Source organism: Triticum aestivum, chromosome 6A, assembly GCF_018294505.1.
Source record: "Triticum aestivum cultivar Chinese Spring chromosome 6A, IWGSC CS RefSeq v2.1, whole genome shotgun sequence".
Classification (NCBI taxonomy): Eukaryota; Viridiplantae; Streptophyta; class Magnoliopsida; order Poales; family Poaceae; genus Triticum; species Triticum aestivum.
Genome location: NC_057809.1, coordinates 14779240 through 14798103, shown reverse-complemented (window position 1 = coordinate 14798103; position 18864 = coordinate 14779240). Strand labels below are relative to the sequence as shown.

Here is an 18864-nt window from a genome sequence, read left to right as displayed (position 1 = left end):
GCCCCCCACGCCGTCACCAAAGAAGAAGAAGGCCGGATCTGCGCCGGCTGAATCGGCGGCGACCGCGGCGGGCGATCCCATCTCTTCGCGCATACCATCCTTAAGGTATGAATTCGGCTTGGCGTTCTGCTCGTTCTCTTGGCCGTTGCGCCCCTCCACCGTGCATGCAGTACAACCTCAACCCCACAAGATCCGGGTACAGACTAGAACAACGAATGGAAAGCTTCATCGTGGCATAGTTTCTCTTGAGCTAATCGCATCATGTTTGTTTAAGTAAGATGTTGACATTTGAGATGAGATATACTAAAGGAAGATGAGATACTGGTTCCATAGTTCACTTAATTTAGTTTATTAAAGTCATCATCACTTTAGGTTTGCATAGCGCATGAAATATAGTTTAAAGGAAGATGAGATACTACTTGTTGGACGTTGATGATTGGTTTCCCTCACATGTCAAACCAGCAAAGTCTTTTCCATGCACTTGTCTTTGCCTATGAGCTATTTTACACCTGCAACATTGATAAACAGAAAGATGTTGATGATTGATTTCCCTCACATGTCATATGCAGGAAGACATGGCGTATGCAAGTGATGAGAGTATGTTCGAGTATGTAAATGTTGTCAGCAAGATGTTTGATAGTGAGGCTGAAGGTTATGAATTCTACAACAAATATGCTCTTGAAAAAGGTTTTAGTGTGAGGAAAAGCTACGTTGAGTGGGATGGATCCAACAAATACATAATTTTAAGGAAAATTGTGTGTAGTCGTCAGGGGTTTCGCGAAGATAAGCACATGAAAAGAAAGATGGAAGATAGAAAAAGGAGGCCACGAAGTTTAACTCGTGTTGGGTGTAATGCTAAATTGGTCATTACGAGACAGGAGGAAACCGGTCGGTGATTTGTCAAGGATTTCATCGATGAGCACAACCATCCTCTAGCCCCACGGGATCTTTCTTGTCTGCTGCGTTCGCACAGACGAATTAGCGATGAGCAGAAAGCGGACATTGCGGACATGGAAAAATGTGGGATCCGCAAATACCGTATTATGGATATTTTGTGCTTTCAATACGGTGGATTTGATAAGGTTGGATGCATAAAGAGGGATGTTTATAATTTCTGCCATGCTAATAAGCAGGAGACAATCAGTGCCGGTGATGCTAAAACGGTGATCATGCACATGATGGCGAGGCGAGAGCGAGATGTGGATTTTTTCTTCAAGTACTTGGTAGACGAGCATGGCCATCTGAAGGGACTGTTCTGGGCTGATAGTCAATCGCGACTTGACTACGAGGCTTTCGGAGACGTCATTGTTTTCGATAGCACATATAGAACCAACAAATACAATCTGCCATTCGTGCCTTTTGTCGGGTTGAATCACCACCGCAGCACTGTTATATTTGGCTGTGGTATAATTTCTCATGAAACAAGCCAGGCATATGAGTGGATGTTGCAGATCTTTTCTGATTGCATGGCACAGAAGCATCCGATATCTGTGATCACAGATGGGGACCTTGCAATGCAGAGAACAATAAGGGTGGTCTGGCCAGACTCAAACCATAGACTATGTATATGACACATTCAGCAGAACATTGTACGCCATCTGCATGATGACGACGTAAAGGAGGAATTCAGATCTTTCATTTATGATACTTCTTCCATTGAAGAGCATGAGATAAAATGGATACAATTCTTACAAAGGAATAAAGTAACCAGTGAGGAGTCTTGGCTGCATCAGATGTATCAGATGAGAAAGTTGTGGTGTGCTCCATATCTTGAGGGGCGTTGTTTCCTAGGATTGAGCAGCAATCAGAGGAGTGAGAGCTTGAACTCTGTGCTACATACGCATCTTGAGGGTAAGATGTCGTCGTTTGAAATGCTAGAGCACTATGAGCGTTGCCTTGCGTCGCGACGGATTAACGAAGCTCTCCATGACGTGTAGTTCATATGACCCAATCCTAAGCCTAGCACAAAGATCGTGTAGTTCATATGCTAAAGCTTTTCTAATGTCAAGTATCATTTCCTTAGACCATGAGATTGTGCAACTCCCGGATACCGTAGGAGTGCTTTGGGTGTGCCAAACGTCACAATGTAACTGGGTGGCTATAAAGGTACACTACAGGTATCTCCGAAAGTATCTGTTGGGTTGGCACGAATCAAGACTGGGATTTGTCACTCCGTGTAACGGAGAGGCATCTCTGGGCCCACTCGGTAGGACATCATCATAATGTGCACAATGTGACCAAGGAGTTGATCACGGGATGATGTGTTACGGAACGAGTAAAGAGACTTGCCGGTAACGAGATTGAACAAGGTATCAGGATACCGACGATCGAATCTCGGGCAAGTATCGTACCGCTAGACAAAGGGAATTGTATACGGGATTGATTGAATCCTTGACATCGTGGTTCATCCGATGAGATCATCGTGGAACATGTGGGAGCCAACATGGGTATCCAGATCCCACTGTTGGTTATTGGTCGAAGAGTTGTCTCGGTCATGTCTGCATGGTTCCCGAACCCGTAGGGTCTACACACTTAAGGTTCGATGACGCTAGGGTTATAGGGAATAGATATGCGTGGTTACCGAATGTTGTTCGGAGTCCCGGATGAGATCCCGGACATCACGAGGAGTTCTGGAATGGTACGGAGGTAAAGATTTATATATGGGAAGTCCTGTTTTGGTCACCGGAAAGGTTTCGGGTGCTATCGGTAACGTACCGGGACCACCAGGAGGGTCCCGGGGGTCCACCAGGTGGGGCTACCTTCCCCAAAGGGCTGCGTGGGCCAAGTGTGAGAGGGGACCTGCCCCAGGTGGGCTGGTGCGCCCCCACCAGGGCCCAAGGCGAAGAGAGAAGGGAAAAGGGGGAAACCCTAGGCTCAGATGGGCCTAAGGCCCACCTAGTGGTGCGCCCCCCTCTCTCCCCCCTTGGCCGCCCCCCCTAGATGGGATCTCGGGCTGGCCGCCACCCCTAGGGGTGGAAACCTAGGTGGGTGCGCAGCCCCTCCCCTCCCCTATATATAGTGGGGGTCTTGGGCTGCCATACACACGAGAACATCTTCTTCTTGGCGCAGCCCTACCCCTCTCCCTCCTCGTCTCTTGCGGTGCTTGGTGAAGCCCTGCTGGAGTACCACGCTCCTCCACCACCACCACACCGTCGTGCTGCTGCTGGATGGAGTCTTCCCCAACCTCTCCTTCTCCCCTTGCTGGATCAAGGCGTAGGAGACATCACCGGGCTGTACGTGTGTTGAACACGGAGGTGCCGTTCGTTCGGCACTAGGATCATCGGTGATTTGGATCACGACGAGTACGACTCCATCAACCCCGTTCACTTGAACGCTTCCGCTTAGCGATCTACAAGGGTATGTAGATGCACTCTCCTTCCCCTCGTTGCTAGATTACTCCATAGATTGATCTTGGTGATGCGTAGAAAATTTTGAATTTCTGCTATGTTCCCCAACAGTTACCCCCATGGTAGCACATTTAAAAGGTGCTGAAATCTAAACAGAAATCTTAACATATCTTAACTGAATCAAAATGACTATCCTATACATGTAAATGCACATAGAATAGCCAGGAAAACAGATCAAGTTACTCAATGGCCGCACGCACACGCATCAAAAGGTGCGGAAACCTAAACAAAAACATAAACATATATTAACCGAATTGATCAAACCTAGCTATCCGATCCAGGCCAACCAATGGCATCACATATATATCGACCAAAATGCATTGGGCCATTGTAAAGCAAACACAAAAAATTCACACAGGCCAGAATGAGCTAATAAGAAATCTGAATGGAGGATCAATACACAAGTTTATGATTATGGATAGGTTCGCGTTGTTTAGAGATGCGGGTTGCAGGCTATATCCATGCCAAGGCAGTACCTTGTATGTATAGGACTGAAGGATAATATTTTTAAGAATCTGAATCTAACTTCCATTTAACAGAAATTATAGCATCTATACTGTGTAGAGGGTTCAGATATATATTTGTTCACCAAGCTTCTTTATTATGTCCATCTCTTTTTTTAGTTGCAATATAACACAAGGAGGCATTGTTAGTCCGAAACCAGACTGTACGCGAATTTGGGCGCATTAATTTCACAAGCCAGGGAAATAATGTACTTCCCAAGACATACCATAGCTTATTCCTCTAATTTCTTTCTCAGACATGCACACATCAAATTAGAGGAATTTTAGGGAAATAAATGAAAGCTTGATGCGAGACAGGAATGGGCAAGCATATGGGAAACGAGCACTTGCAAGCATATTCTTACTTTATGAGCACCGCTAACAAGCCCTGGAGGCTCGGGGTGACATGAGGCGCCGCATCTGGTCGATCACAATGACCATCTGAATGTCGAACACCATGTCAGCTTCCTCTGCTCTAACCCCGTGGTCTGGCAGCATCGGATGCCACCAAAGCTGATCCCTGCATACCAGGACACCAAAATTATAATATGAGAAGATAGCATAGGAAGAGCAAAAAAATTTGTTTAGTCATCCCACAAAGCTACTAAATTCCTTGGCTCAGTTAAGGTGCTTTTCAACACCATCACGGAACCGGGAGTAAACTGCGCACATCTCAGCAGCTGCCACACACTGGTGCCAGACACGCGACAACAGCGGCGAGGAGGCCGGCGGCATACTCGGACGTTCAAAGTTGTTCAAAGCTCCTCAGGTTGTCTATCTATCTCAAATTCCTCTCTCTTTTACCAAAAGTTAGACACGGTCGAAAACTCAAAAAAACAAAATTCTTCTGGTTGTGTATCTCTCAGATTCCTCTCTATTTTCTTTAAAATTAGATGCGGTGGAGACGGAAAAGAAATTAACTTTGTGCACTATTTATACACACTGGGAGGAGAAAATATATGGAAGAAGTAAAACCAATTAGAGTAGTATCTAGGTTTATAAATATACAAAATTGTCGAGCATGAATTTCCCTTTTACACTTCGTCTAGCAGATTAAGTATATAACAAATCAAACAGTAAATATGTGAGCTCAATGTCGCTTGTTGGCAAGTAAACAGAAGGCAACCAAAACTGAAGATATACATGTTCTGGACAGGACAGTGGTTGCTTCTGTTTGTTGCTGGCCCTCTTCTGTCCAAGGCTACCAATCGTATGGTCAGCAACTAAAACAACCATGAATTAAGAAATTAATTAACTGTAATTAACAAAAATAGACTTCACATATGAATCCAAAATGTCAATGAACACAAACCCTAACGGTCCATCACCAGAAAATAATGTTCGGAAGGATGGACGTTTCGGGAGTTACCGGTCCTGGCGCCTTAGGATGAGGCTGCCTTCCGGAGTCCGTCCTCTTGGTGATGAAGCTGACGCCGATGAAACTGAGAATGAAATTCTGTCCAACATAGTACAACCTCCTTTAATATTTTTATAGGATTCGATAGAGAAGAGGAATTTGGACAAATTATATGTGTATAAGCATCTACAGAAACATATCTACAACTTTCATGTTGAAAGTTTATTTTAATTCAACCTCTAACAGGCCCTAAACTGGCAAATGAAAAAACTGCGCTCAGGATAATAACTTCCTGGACAGCACATTAAATTGATGGCTGCTCTGAAACTGGCTGGCCAAAAAGCACAAACAAATACTCTTTGGAAAGCTTGAGACCTACACTACAACTTATATTTGGAGGCTTGAAATTATGGACTGATCAGCCCAGAATTGGCCCAAACATCACTATCCAAAAACACCAATTCCTCTAACTGAACCAAACTATTCCTCTAATTATGTACAGCAGGGGCAGCAGTGCTAAATGCTTTCTTCTCTACAGATTCTTATAGCAACAAAAGCATTTGTGCATAGAAATAAGTGCCTTTCATTGAGCTTTTCAATTCAGCACACATGAGCAATTAACTTCCAAAATCCTAGAATAATAGAGGCATAGGTAAGAAACACCAACCTGCAATAGATGTTGCATAGAGAACTTTTCAGTTCGCACACATGAGTATTTAACTTGCAAAATCCTAGAATAATACATGCATAGGTAGCTGCAGTGAGAAGGAGAGGAAGCACCAACCTGCAATGAAGTTGGATAGAGAAAATAAACTCTCAGCAGGAGCATATCCACAAGCCAATGGGGATAACTAAAAGTAGCAATGTGTGAAACATAACAGAGAAAGTCCAATCACTAAGTTTCATAAGAACACCGACGACAAAGGAATATTGTGAGAGATTGATCTTGGCTTACCTTCTGCCAAGGACGACGTCGACGGCACCGTCGACGACCGCTTCGCCAGCAGTGCACCAGCACCGCGCCTGCTTCAGCAGCTGCTCCTCTCATCCCCGGCGGCGCCACAAAGAGAAAAAATGAAAAGGAGAAATCAGGAGAAGAAGCAGAGCAACGAAGAGGAGAAGAGGCAGCAATGGTGAAATAATGAAACGGGAGATGTGGAGATGCAGCCCGCACAGGAGCATGGTGGCTAGTTTTACCTCATACTCTTATCCCTTGGTCAGGCAGCGCTCGATCCAGAAGCACGGCACGCAGCGGCAACGGAGTTCTTCACCAATCCTCGCCCAGGCCGACGCCGGTGGAGTCCCTCTCCAATTCGAAGCCACGCCTCCCTCTCTCTCCTGCAAATCGAATCCAGCACCACCGACGTCGCCGGCCAGCTCATGGAGTCCAGCCACCGCCGCCCCAGATGTTGGTTGCTGCTCCCCTCCTTTCCCCTCCTCCTCTGCCGTCGCCCCAGATGCCGAGTCCCGATCGAGGCCGCACTCCTCGGCTCGAGGGCCTCTTTTTTTAAAAAAAAAATCCATCGATCTTGATGGTGGTTGCAGCATCTCAATCTCGAAATATCCTGCCATTGTGATCCCAGCCAGCCTAGCGTTTCGCTTCGGATCGGCCAAGCACTCCCTAGCGTCGCGGTCAACAACATGCCCTGCCGACACAGTACTGAACTTTTAGCCAAGACGGAATGTATCAATCACTTTTGTAGTTTTGTTTAAAGGGCCAGATTACGCAGGCAGGGGTTTAATTTGTTGCCATACTACCACACCAAGAACAATCGCGCTTCATATGGCTGCATCTCTTCCTTTTTTTTTATGTGCTTGATATATATGGACGGAGTCCTTCCCAAGTAGTCAAATCGTGGGCGCATGATAATCCGGCATTATTAGGCTAGTGGTAGCAGCAGCTAATAACCTATCTTCATGGCTATATTTGAAACCACTGTCACTGTCGTCGGTAGCTAGTCTAGGCTCTACGCGACTAAGTACTTGCCACCTAAATCTTGGACTACATTCGCTGGCTGTCATCTCACTTAATTCGATCTGTGCGACTTTGCGCCCACTATTACATTTTCAGATCACGCTTAAAGGGACGCCGTCGGTAAACCGTGGTGCGCAATTTTTTGCTTCGAATCAGGTATAAACCGCGGTGGCGAGTTTACAGTTGGATTTGGCAAATCCGACCCCTCAAACACCGTGTTTGTGGATACTGACCAGTCAAATCTTAAATTTTCCTTCTCACAACCAGACACCTCAGAGCATCTCCAGCCGCACCCCCAACAAGGCCTCCCAGGTGATTTTTCGGCCACCGGCGCCGAAAAATCGGCCCAGTCGCGTCCCCAAAGGCCCTTTTTCGCCGGCTCGGGCCGAAATTGGCGCCGGCGGACCCAGGCCGAACCCGGCGCGCTGGGGGCCCTTGGGGGCGCCAGCCGAATCATTTTTGGCGCGAAAATCGGCGGGCCCTCCTTGGCAGCGACTCGGCTCTTCTCGTCGCTTCGTCGTCCTCATCGCCTCGGTTCCCGCGGCAGAATCAATGCCAAAGCTGTCGCGCCGGTCAGCCTCCTCCATTGGTGCCTTACGGGCGACGCAGTGAAGACGGAACGACGCACGTCTCTCGCCCGCCACGCGTACACACGACGGCCACGCGAGCGCCGCCTATATAGGTCGCCCCCTCCCGCACCGGTGACGCACAGACTCCCCACCGCCGATGCCCCCGTTCCTCGACGCCCCCGTTCATCCCTCTCTTCTCGTCGTTTTCCAGTTCACCCAATGGCCGAGCTTTTTCCAGGCGACAGCACGGTGGCGAACGGCTTCGGCCGCCGCCACCTTCACGAGGACGAAGCTCGGCTTCTCAATGAGGCCAAGTACCCGGTCCTGTCGGACATGCGGGTGCCCGGGGCTTGGAGGATCAGCGCCAGCGGGGTCCTGGTGCCACCGCCGCCCACCGGGGCGGCGCGTCGTGCGGAGATCGCCCGTATTCGTGCCTCTCTACCGCAGGCGGCGAGGGAAGGGCCGAGGTACGGCCCCGACAGCCCGCTGTGGGAGCAGTACTTCCGTCGCCGCCACGCCAAGCAGCTCGAGGCCACCAATGGCATCGTGCCCTCCGGAAGGCTCAACTCCGACGGCCGCCGCCGATGGTGGGGCGTGCCCGGCCGTACGCTGGAGGCCGTCCTCGAGTACATCGAGGGCGGCAACACGCCCAGGCTGGAGTACCCCGCTCCCCCCTCCTTCTCCCGCCGGCGTGGGAGGTCGTGGACGCCGAGACGCATGGACCCGACGTCCTCCTCCTCGTCCGGCCGCTCGTCCGGCTCTCCCTCCCTCCTCAACGTCAAGCCGGAGCCCCAGGACGCACCGATCAGCCAGCGCACCCGCAGCTCCGGCATCCGCATCGCCAAGTCCTCCCCCACCTCTGCCCGGCTCGTCAGGTCGAAGGTGGAGCCCGGCCTCCCCGCAGAGTACGAGGCCATAGTCCGGCGCGACTTCTCCGACAAGGAGGCCCTAAAGTGGGCGCGGGATGACTACCTCCGCGACGAGATGGTCCGGCAGCGCCAAGCCCTGGAGGAGATAGCCGCCCGCCAGCGTGGGCGCGAGGACGAGAACGGCGTGGTGATCCTCGACAGCGACGAGGACGAGGACGCCCCCGGACCGTCCAACCCGCCGCGCGTCGGCGACCCTGGGCAAGGGAGTAGCAGGGACAGCGACCGCGGAGGAGGCGACGACAGCGACTACACAAAGTTCTAAAGGCTCCTCGGCATGTAGAGCTTCGCGGGCAGCGGGCGGCGAGGAACGGCCAGGGCGACGGCAGGTCTAGTAGTGTTTTTTTTCTTCTTTTGTAAAATATTTTAAATATGTTATGAACTCGCCGAAGTTTGGTTGATTTTGCGCCTTGTTTGTGTTGGATTTTGTTTAAAAAAATATGGGCGCGGCGACTGGGGAGCATCACGCCCCCAGCACGCGATTAGCACCGGTATGCCCCTAGGCGGTGATTTTTTTCGCCTCCTTGGGGGCCAACGGCTGGAGATGCTCTCAATTAGTGTACCTCAAATCCATATAACCTCATGCAACTACGTAAACTATGCATTACACATCATCCGGCTACTACAGCGCAGCATGTCATCGGACTACTAAAATTCGACAAGTTTGGCTATGGTGGAGAAGATCATCCCCAGCTGCCCTTGCCCTTCCGGGCGCCATTGTCATCCTTCTAGCGGAAGTACCGGTTGAGGACATAGTATGGGTCAACCCGGATCTGCTCATAACCGTCACTGTCGTCCTAGCTTCTCCTTCTTTGGTGGTAGTCTGCCCATGGAACGGTCCGCCCGATTCTGCTCTCGGGCGAGGACGAGCCTGTTCCCCCGCTACCGCTTCTTCACAATGCGGGTGCGGATGGCTTCCTCCTCTGCGGCCGCCCGCACCACCGCATCAGCCGCCATGTCGCCAGTGATTCAGACCTCGGCGGCCCTTATCCTCTCCTTCCTATGGCGGGCACACCGGGCCCTGTGGGACTCATACTCCGCCCGTCCGATGATGGGGAAGGAGAGATTTGAAGGCTGTCGGGACGTCAATGATCCAGCTCCGGAGGATCCGAGCGCCCGTTGAGCCGACGCCATGGAGTCGCGCCGGACAGATCCTGTCGGTCGATGTCCTCCCAGGAGCGGCGAAGTGCAATGTGGACGGCCATTGCCTCCTTCAACCAGCACAGGATGACACCCCAGTTGACGGATTCGGATTGGTCAGAGTCAGATCTGCTACCCGCCATGTCAAAGAAGGCCAGAGATTGCCGGAGGTGAGCTCGGGTGGCGGAGGGGAGTGGAGTCAAATGGCTAGGGATTCATCCGACGAGCAGATGCGGGGGAATATATGTGGGGTCGGGTGGGCCAGCGTGGGCCGATCCAGCGTAGCGGACGCGCCAGGGCGTTTTCATACCTGCTCCATATTTGGCCTGGATATGAGGGGTGTCGGTCAGCCTGTGCATTTGAGGCCCGTTTGAGGCGTCCGTCTGGGTCGAATTTTCGGGAGGTCAGTGACCGGGCCGTCCGCCCGGGCGTTTGAGGCATGTTTGGGAAGCCCGACTGTAGATGCTCCTAGGGAGCAGTTCAACAAAAAAAAAAAAAAAAAAAGGTTCTAAAAAATTGTAACTAGAGTAGGCTTGAGCAAGAAGGAAAATAACACAGCTAGCATGGAGCTTCTTCAATTAATCACATGCTCAGCTCGCCTGGTCTTCAACGGTGGCAGTAGCGACGTCGATTGTGGTGACCAGTAGTTACCGAGAGTGGAAACCGGGCTAGACGAGGCGGTCTTGTTTCCGGATCCCACTTCTTACAGCAGATTCAAAGCCATGGCCATCAGGTTCAGAGATTTCAAACTTGCACCAGAAGTCACGAGGGAGTGGTATTCCAGGGCCATTTTGCAGCATCTGCTTTAGTCACCTAGTATCATCATGGGTTTCTGAATAAATTCCATCAGGGTTTTTATAAAGCCCATCAACTTCGATCTAATTTGTTCTAGAAATAGGGTTGGGCGAAACCTGGTGGTTTTCAGGATCAGCCTCAAAACTAGAATAACAGAGATCCATTTGGTGTTGTTAAAAATCCTAGAGTTCCTATATTTTCACAAACACCAAACGGGGGCAGAATTGACAATATTCAAAGCAGAGTTCTTATTATTGGAAATCCAGAATCTAGCTAGAGATTCATAATTACATCCTAAAGAAACTTTAAAGTGGTCTCTAATGAAGGACCAACGATTTCTAGCTACAACACAATCAAACAGTAATGAAAACACATATTCATCTTTAGTGCAAAAAACATAGTCTAGAGGTTTTGATTATGTGCCTTTTCCTAAAATTGTCCCTATTCATTAGATTATTATGAGAAAGCAACCAAAGAAAGACATGAATGCTAGGTCAAACTTCAAGATTCCAAATAGCAGAAACAAAATCTGGTTGTACCCCTCTGAAGTTGATCACATGGTAAAGGGAGCTGGTAGAATATTGTCCTTTGTTCTCCGCCTGCCAAACCAATGAATTTGTATCTTTAGTGAATATAACATTGCTAGCTATCTCCACTAGTTGTTGTTCCATGAGTTTATCATGAAAGATCCTTCTAAAGGAAAGCTTTAGTTGATGACCATCCCAAACCTCACTAATACATTTAGGCTGCTCATTACAAATAGAATATACATGCCAAATTGCATATCCAGGGGAGAGGTGCCAAAGTAGGTATCTTCCCACAACCCAATCTTATCTCCCTTGCCAACCTTTCATCTATATCCAAATTTAAGAGCTTGAATTATGGATATGACTCCCTTTCCAGAACCTAGAGACATTAAGATTAGAGCTTGGGACAAACAAGTTAGGTTTGTCGGAGTTGTATTTATGATCTATTATTTGCTTCTAGAGTTCCCCATCACCTTCAGAGTGTCTTTTGGTCCAAGAGATTAACCTCCTGCAGATTAGGACCCTAGGCCCCCAAACACTTTCTTCATACAAACTAGTTTCCAGTTAGCTAGGTGGAGCTTCATATGACCCTCAAAATCATTCCACTAGCAATGTGCCATCTGGGAACTGATCATATCAATAGCCCATTTACGGAATTTAGAGAAGGACAATAGGTAGATAGAAATGCTGGCAAGGAAGCCTGAATAAGCATGAGCCTGCCTTTATGTGAGAGGAGCTTCCCTCTCCAACCAGCAATTCTTTTCAAAAAATTGTCTATAGAGGTTGAATATCCTCGTTTATAAGCTTGTCATAGTGAAGAGGAATCCCAAGGTATCTAATGGGAAAACTACTGGCACTGCATTCTAGTAGGTTTAGGAACATCTTGATATAATCATCTTGCATATTGATAGGAATAAGCTTACTCTTGTTGTCGTTGATTCTTATGCCAGAAACTTGTTCAAAGTAGTTCAAGACTATCTTAGGTTTTGGGCATGATTTGAATCATTATCTGGGAATAATATAGCATCATCAGCATATTTAAGGCATATAATCCCTGCGTCCCTCCTTTAATTTAAACTGCATATGAGAATAATAATTTGAATCATTATTTGGACATCTTACATTATGGGATGGAGGGAGTAACATTTAAATTAAAGCCTTGTATGTCTTCTAGATTAAAGAGTTCTTTGTAGTAGTCAGTAGCTACCCTCAACATACCTTTAACCTCATTCACTGGAACAACATGCCCATCCGAAGATTGAATAGAGGTTTTCCTTCTCCTTTGGTTATCTACTACATGGAAATATGCAGTATTCCTATCTCCCTCCTTAATATCCTTACCCCTAGGCCCTTATTTGGCTTTGGTTTCTTCTTGGAGCCACCCATTTTGCAACTATGAGTGAATGAATTTAAGTAGAAAATTCAGCTTCAGATAAGTCTGAGGATCCAGCTTTAATATCTAACTTATCATACTCATGTAATAGGACCTTTTTAGATCTCCCGAGGTTGGCCTCTTCATTAGAGCTCCACCCTTTGGTGCTTCTAAGATTTCTAATTTTCTCTTGCCATATGTCAATAGGTGTTTTCAGAAGAAGTTGGTTCATTCTAAATTTTGGTCACTAAGCCTTTAAAATCTTCTCTCAGTAGCCACCACTTTTCAAGTCTGTAGCTACTGGATTTAGGGGAGAGATCAAGCCAGAGTTCTGGATCAAAGGGGTATGATCACTACCGCATCTAGGTAAGGCTCTATAAGCAGCCAAAGAAAAATCTTACCTAATTATGTGTCATAGAAGAGCCTATCTATGGTTGACATAATTAAGTCAGCCTGATTATTGGTCCAAGCAGATCTCCTACTGAAAAGTTTAATCTCTAATAACCACCAAATTTCAATCAAGTCATTGAATTGTCACCCTATTTGTGGTTAATGACATCATTACTCTTATTTGTAGAACACCTAACGAGGTTATAATCTCCACCTATCAAAGTAAGAGTGGAAACCTCTATGAACATGCTATGCAACACAGATATGAACGCTTCTTTCCTTCCTCGTAAGGTGAGCCATAAACTGTACTCCCTCCGTTTTTATTTAGTCCGCATATTAGCTTTGGTCAAAGTCAAGCTTTGTGAACTTTGACTAAGTTCATAAACAAAAATATTAACATATACAATAAAAAATCAATACCACTAGATTCATTATTGAATGTACTTTCACATCATATAGATTTGTTATGGTAAATGTTTATATATTTTTCTATAAACTTGGTCAAACTTTGCAAAGTTTGACTTTGGTCAAACCTAATATGCAGACTAAATAAAAACGGAGGGAGTACTTCTAAAATCTTTATTATTACTTTGAAGGTTAACACTGCAACATATTAAAAAGAATCTAAGATAGACCAAGAAATAATTTGAAATACATCTAAGTTCACCCGCATTAGGATGCCATCAACAGAGCCTGTGGATGTTAAATGGTTCCAAGCAAAGTCCCTGGTACCAATTAAGGATTTCAGGTAGGACCTAGTGAAGCTGTCCTTTTCAATTTTCTGAAACCTAGCACAGTAGCATGTGTTTTATTGGTGATGTCTATAATTAAAAGTTTCCTACCAAGGGCAGCTATGCCCCTAAACATTCCAAAAAAAAAGAGCATTCAGTAGTATTTCGTTTATTAGAAGATGAAAAATGCCCCCAGAAAAGTAGTCATCTAAAAGTCCATTTTTCTTTTAGGTTTTAAGGAACCTTCGATCCGTTTTTTATCCTGATGATCTTCATTTAGCAGAGATTTATTCTTTGGTTCTTCCATCAGCGCCATCAATCAAATAAGGCGATCCCACAACAAAGAATCGACAACCAAGAAAATCAAGTACAATTTCGCAAATTTCCATTCGCCTTCGATGCAGCAAAGCCGGATCAAAAACATCTTTGCCAAATGAAGAATTCCAGATCATCATATATCAGAGTTAGAGTTTCGATCGATCCCAGCCGTCGATATTCGCTTGATCATGGATTGAACGGCGAGGAGGAACCATCATGACGCCAGGCAAGCATCCCGTTGCCATCACGGCGCCACCGCAGCGCGGCAGGCACGACGCGGCCGCTTCAAGTCTTCCCTGTCAAGCAAGAAGCAGCACAGCTAGCGCAGATCCCACCCCGCAAATGGCAGCTCGCCTCCTCCTCTAGCCCACTCCTCTAGCCCACTCCCCTCCACCCACCCACCTACCCTCCTCCGCACGCAACCATGCCGGGGCTCGCCGCAGCGGACGCGTCGCCGCCGGCCGCGGCGCCGGCGCCGCGGCGGCTCTCCTCGCCGCTGCCGAGGCGGGCGCCGCCGTCGCCGTCCCCCTCCTCCGCGTCCCGCGCCGTCGGGAAGCCGGCGCGGAAGTCGCTCGGGCAGGGCCAGCACCCGGAGGCGACGGACGAGGCGGCGCTGGACAACCCGGATCTGGGCCCCTTCCTGCTCAAGCAGGCGCGGGACGCCATGGTGTCCGGCGAGGGCGGGGGCGCGGCGCGCGCGCTCGAGTTCGCCGAGCGTGCGGCCCGCGCGCTCGAGCGCCGCGGCGAGGGCGCCGAGCTCGAGCTCGCCATGAGCCTCCACGTCGCCGCCGCGATCCACTGCGGGCTCGGCCGGCACGCCGACGCCGTGCCCGTGCTCGAGCGCGCCGTCGCCGTCGTCACCCCGCCGCCCGCGCCGGCCCCCGTGGCCGAGGGTGAGGAGGTGCCGCAGCCGGAGGAGGAGGTGGATGAGCGCAAGGGGGAGGAGTGGGCGCTCGCCGCCTTCTCCGGCTGGATGCAGCTCGGCGACACCCACGCCATGCTCGGCCGCATGGACGAGTCCATCGCCTGCTACGGCAAGGGCTTCGAGATCCAGATGGCCGCGCTCGGCGACCGCGACCCCCGCGTCGCCGAGACCTGCAGGTCAGTCGCCTTTTCTCGATCTAGATCTCCCTCTCCGTTGCTTCCACCTCCTCCAATTTTACTCGTCAAAAGAAAAATCTCACCTTTTTTCACTGCCTTTAGTTTTAGTTTTATGTTGCCGCGGATCTCTGCAAAAATTGGCATTAAGATCACAGCAAACACCTACGAAATTCACAGACAAAGACCAAAAATAACAAATGCGTTGCTCTTGTACGATGACAGGTATCTGGCGGAAGCGCATGTGCAAGCTCTGCAGTTCGATGAGGCAGAGAAACTGTGCCGCAAAGCCCTCGAGATCCACCGGGAGCACAGTGCACCTGCATCCCTCGAGGAGGCCTCCGATCGCCGGCTGATGGCCCTTATCCTGGACGCCAAGGGTGACTATGACGGCGCCCTGGAGCACCTTGTACTGGCTTCCATGACCATGGTTGCCAATGGACGCGACGTCGAGGTTGCGACGATTGATGTCGCGATAGGCAACACTTACCTGGCCCTTGCTCGTTTCGACGAGTCTGTCTTCTCATACCAGAAGGCTTTGACTGTACTCAAGTCTGCCCGTGGCGACGACCACCCTTCAGTGGCATCTGTCTTCGTCCGCCTTGCTGATCTCTATCACCGCACAGGGAAGCTCCGTGAGTCCAAATCCTACTGTGAGAATGCTCTCCGTGTCTATGCAAAGCCCGCGCCTGGTGCTGCCCCTGATGAGGTTGCTGGAGGCCTAATGGAGATTGCTGCCATCTATGAGGCGCTTGGAGACCTTGATGAGGCCCTAAAGCTTCTTCAAAGGGCACTGAAGTTGCTCGAGGACTCACCAGGGCAGTGGAGCACTGTTGCTGGGATCGAAGCACAAATGGGTGTGTTGTACTACATGATAGGGAGGTATGCCGATTCAAGGAACTCGTTCGAGAGCGCGGTTTCCAAATTGAGGGCCAGTGGGGAAAGGAAGTCGGCATTTTTCGGTGTTCTGCTGAACCAGATGGGGCTAGCTTGCGTACAGCTGTTCAAGATTGATGAGGCTGCACAGCTGTTTGAAGAAGCACGGGCAGTTCTAGAGCAGGAGTGTGGTGCCTCTCATCCTGATACTCTTGGCGTATACAGCAACCTGGCTGCGATCTATGATGCCATGGGAAGGTATGTCTTGAAAACACAAACTAGGTTCTTCTGCAACCCCCAGTCATGTTATTCAGAACCTGATCATATCTTGTAGTATAATGCATGTATGATCTCTAAATTGTTACCATATGCCTGTAAGGGTATCTTCTCCTCATTGTTTACATCTGTAGATTAACGCGCATGCCCTATGGTTTTATTGTGCTATCTGAAGGCATGAGCAGTAGGTTGTACTTTGAAGTTCTAATGGTTTCTAAAATCTTTAATATGGTGGGTGGCTCGATTTAATTATTCTATGCAAGGTTGCTTAATTTAATTGCAAACAACCGATATATTGCTTGACGAATCATGCGTTGATCTTCACTTCCATGTGAAGGTATCATTCTGTCTTAGTGGTCCATCATCTAGACACCCACATGTTGCTGCAAGCTAATGAGTTACACAAATTGGTCTAAATTAATGGCAAGTGACCCATGAGGCCATGAGTTCCAAACTAACATGCACTGGACCTGTTACTGGTGCTGTTGAATTTAGGCCTAAGCAAATGGCATCTACATTTATGATTTTGTCTTTCCTTCAGTCCTATATGACCCAGCTTTGTCACTTTAACACATAATTGCATTTCCCCTGTGATCTTGGCATCAGCACAACTGCGTCTGTTGAATTGACAGTGTGCATAATGCATTTAGGATCTCTATGGTTACACATATGCTTGTAGCAGCATCTAGCACTCATTGTTTACACCTGTAGGAGTAATGAAGCTGATTTTGTTCTGCTCTCTGAAGAGATGAACATGTGGGGTTCCACTTGTAAGTTATGATGCTTTGTTAAATGTTGAACGGACCGGTTGGTGGGGGTGGGCTACCTAATTTAAATTGCACACAGCCAAGAGATTGCTTGCTGAATTATCGGTTGGTCATTCCTGCCATCTGAGCGCATCTTTTATTTTAGTGGTCCATCATCTAGTTGCCCACATGTCGCTCCATGCTAATGAGTTATGTATACAAAATGATTCTAGTTCATGTTCCCTGTCCTTCCTGTTAGATGATCCATTTCTGTCACCTGATATATTTTCCTATAACAAGTAGCATGCTCTGGGTTCTGCTATCACATTATAACAAAACTTACCAAGTGCCACAGTTCTACCAGTAACAAAACTTACCAAGTGCCACTAAGATGACCACAGAAGGAACAACTGATCATAAACAACTGCCCAACCAACACCTAAATGCCTACCAACCACTGCCAGGCAAAATATCAGGCAGAGCCTATCAAGAATGTTTCTCCATGACTTGACACTTGATTGTGATGATCCATCAGGGTGGAGGACGCGATTGAGATCCTGGAGCATGTGCTGAAGGTGCGGGAGGAGAAGCTGGGCACGGCGAACCCGGACGTGGAGGATGAGAAGAAGCGGCTGGCGGAGCTGCTGAAGGAGGCGGGGCGGTCCCGGAACCGGAAGCAGAAGTCGCTGGAGAACCTGTTCGGGTCCGGCGGTGCTGCGCGGGGCGCCAAGAAGGACGGCTCCGGGGGCAGGCGGTGGACCAACTTCGGGTTCAGGAGCTGAGCTGAGAAGAAAACAGTGGTGTGGGCCTTTGTAACATAAGAGGAGAGAGAAAGAGAGAAAAGGAAGGGAGGAGAGAGAAGCATGTGTAAAGAAAGAAAGGTGTTGCTGGTAGAGTAGGAAGGAAGGAAGATGAGATGATTGTGATTGCAGTTTGTTTTGAGTTTCTTCTACATGTTCTGCATCTACTCTTGATTGGTGTTGTGTACCCACTTGTTAAGTGTTATGATGGGAATTCTTTTGTTTTACAGTTAGTTAACTGGGCTCTCCTGCTGCTCTTGTATCTGGATAATTTAAGCAATATATATACACTGTTGGTTGGTTGTTCTGGTGGTTCCTTGATTTGCTTTCTACTCACTCCATACTAGAGGCTAACGCGTGCTGTTTTTCACTAGTGGGTTCAACTTCTTTGGTTGTTTGGTTTTAGTTTTATCTGCGTCGGCTTGGGTTTTAATTATGTTTCGACGGTGTTTTTTTGTTTTCATTTGTATGTCATTTTGAAATGCTGTTGAAGACGGTATTTGTTTTAAGAGGAGAGTGGAGTTGTTCAGTGAGTGGGTAGTGTCCTTGCACGTTTCAGCCACTGTGTCAGCAATGTTAGTTGTAGTGTCCTTGCATGTTTCGGCCACGGTGTCGGCAATGTTAGTTGTGTGAGCCCGCGGGGACTCCTATTTCACGCTGAAATTGTTGCTGTAATGCTCATATGCGGCAGCTTAGGAAGCAAAAGCTCACTCGGTTCCACTCTCTCGCTTAGTTTTCTTCCGCTCTCTTAGATTGTTTTCCGCTCACTCCAGTGTTAGCTTAGAAAGATCAAATATTATTTATTTCAATGAAAAAGTTTGTTGAATCAAAAGTTGTTTACGGATTTTTTTTTTAAAAATGTTGCAAATTAAAAAAACATAAATGTTTAAAAATGCTCACGATTTTAGAAAACATTTGTGGGTCTGCAACATTGTGTGCAAATTTGAAAAAAAGATAGCAAATGTAAAAATGGTCATGGACTTGAAAAATACTCGTGAACTTTCAATATGTTTGTGGATTTTAAAAATACTCATGAATTTCAAAAAGCCATCCTTATT

General features: G+C 48.0%; 2 protein-coding genes across 2 annotated transcripts; one reads left to right on the top strand and one right to left on the bottom strand.

The window, feature by feature from the left end:
• Positions 1-4179: 4179 nt before the first annotated feature.
• LOC123129999 (uncharacterized) lies at positions 4180-6308 on the bottom strand. Its single transcript, XM_044549948.1, has 5 exons — positions 6223-6308; positions 5935-5958; positions 5280-5366; positions 5054-5133; positions 4180-4430 (listed from the first exon to the last, which is right to left on the bottom strand). Exons 2-5 carry the CDS (start codon positions 5950-5952, stop codon positions 4289-4291), a joined length of 327 nt encoding a protein of 108 aa, XP_044405883.1. The 5' UTR covers positions 5953-5958; positions 6223-6308; the 3' UTR covers positions 4180-4288.
• Positions 6309-14351: 8043 nt separating this feature from the next.
• Positions 14352-18113, top strand: LOC123131681 (protein KINESIN LIGHT CHAIN-RELATED 1). The gene is made up of 3 exons (XM_044551351.1): positions 14352-15111; positions 15334-16242; positions 17542-18113. Exons 1-3 carry the CDS (start codon positions 14435-14437, stop codon positions 17786-17788), a joined length of 1833 nt encoding a protein of 610 aa, XP_044407286.1. The 5' UTR covers positions 14352-14434; the 3' UTR covers positions 17789-18113.
• Positions 18114-18864: the final 751 nt, after the last annotated feature.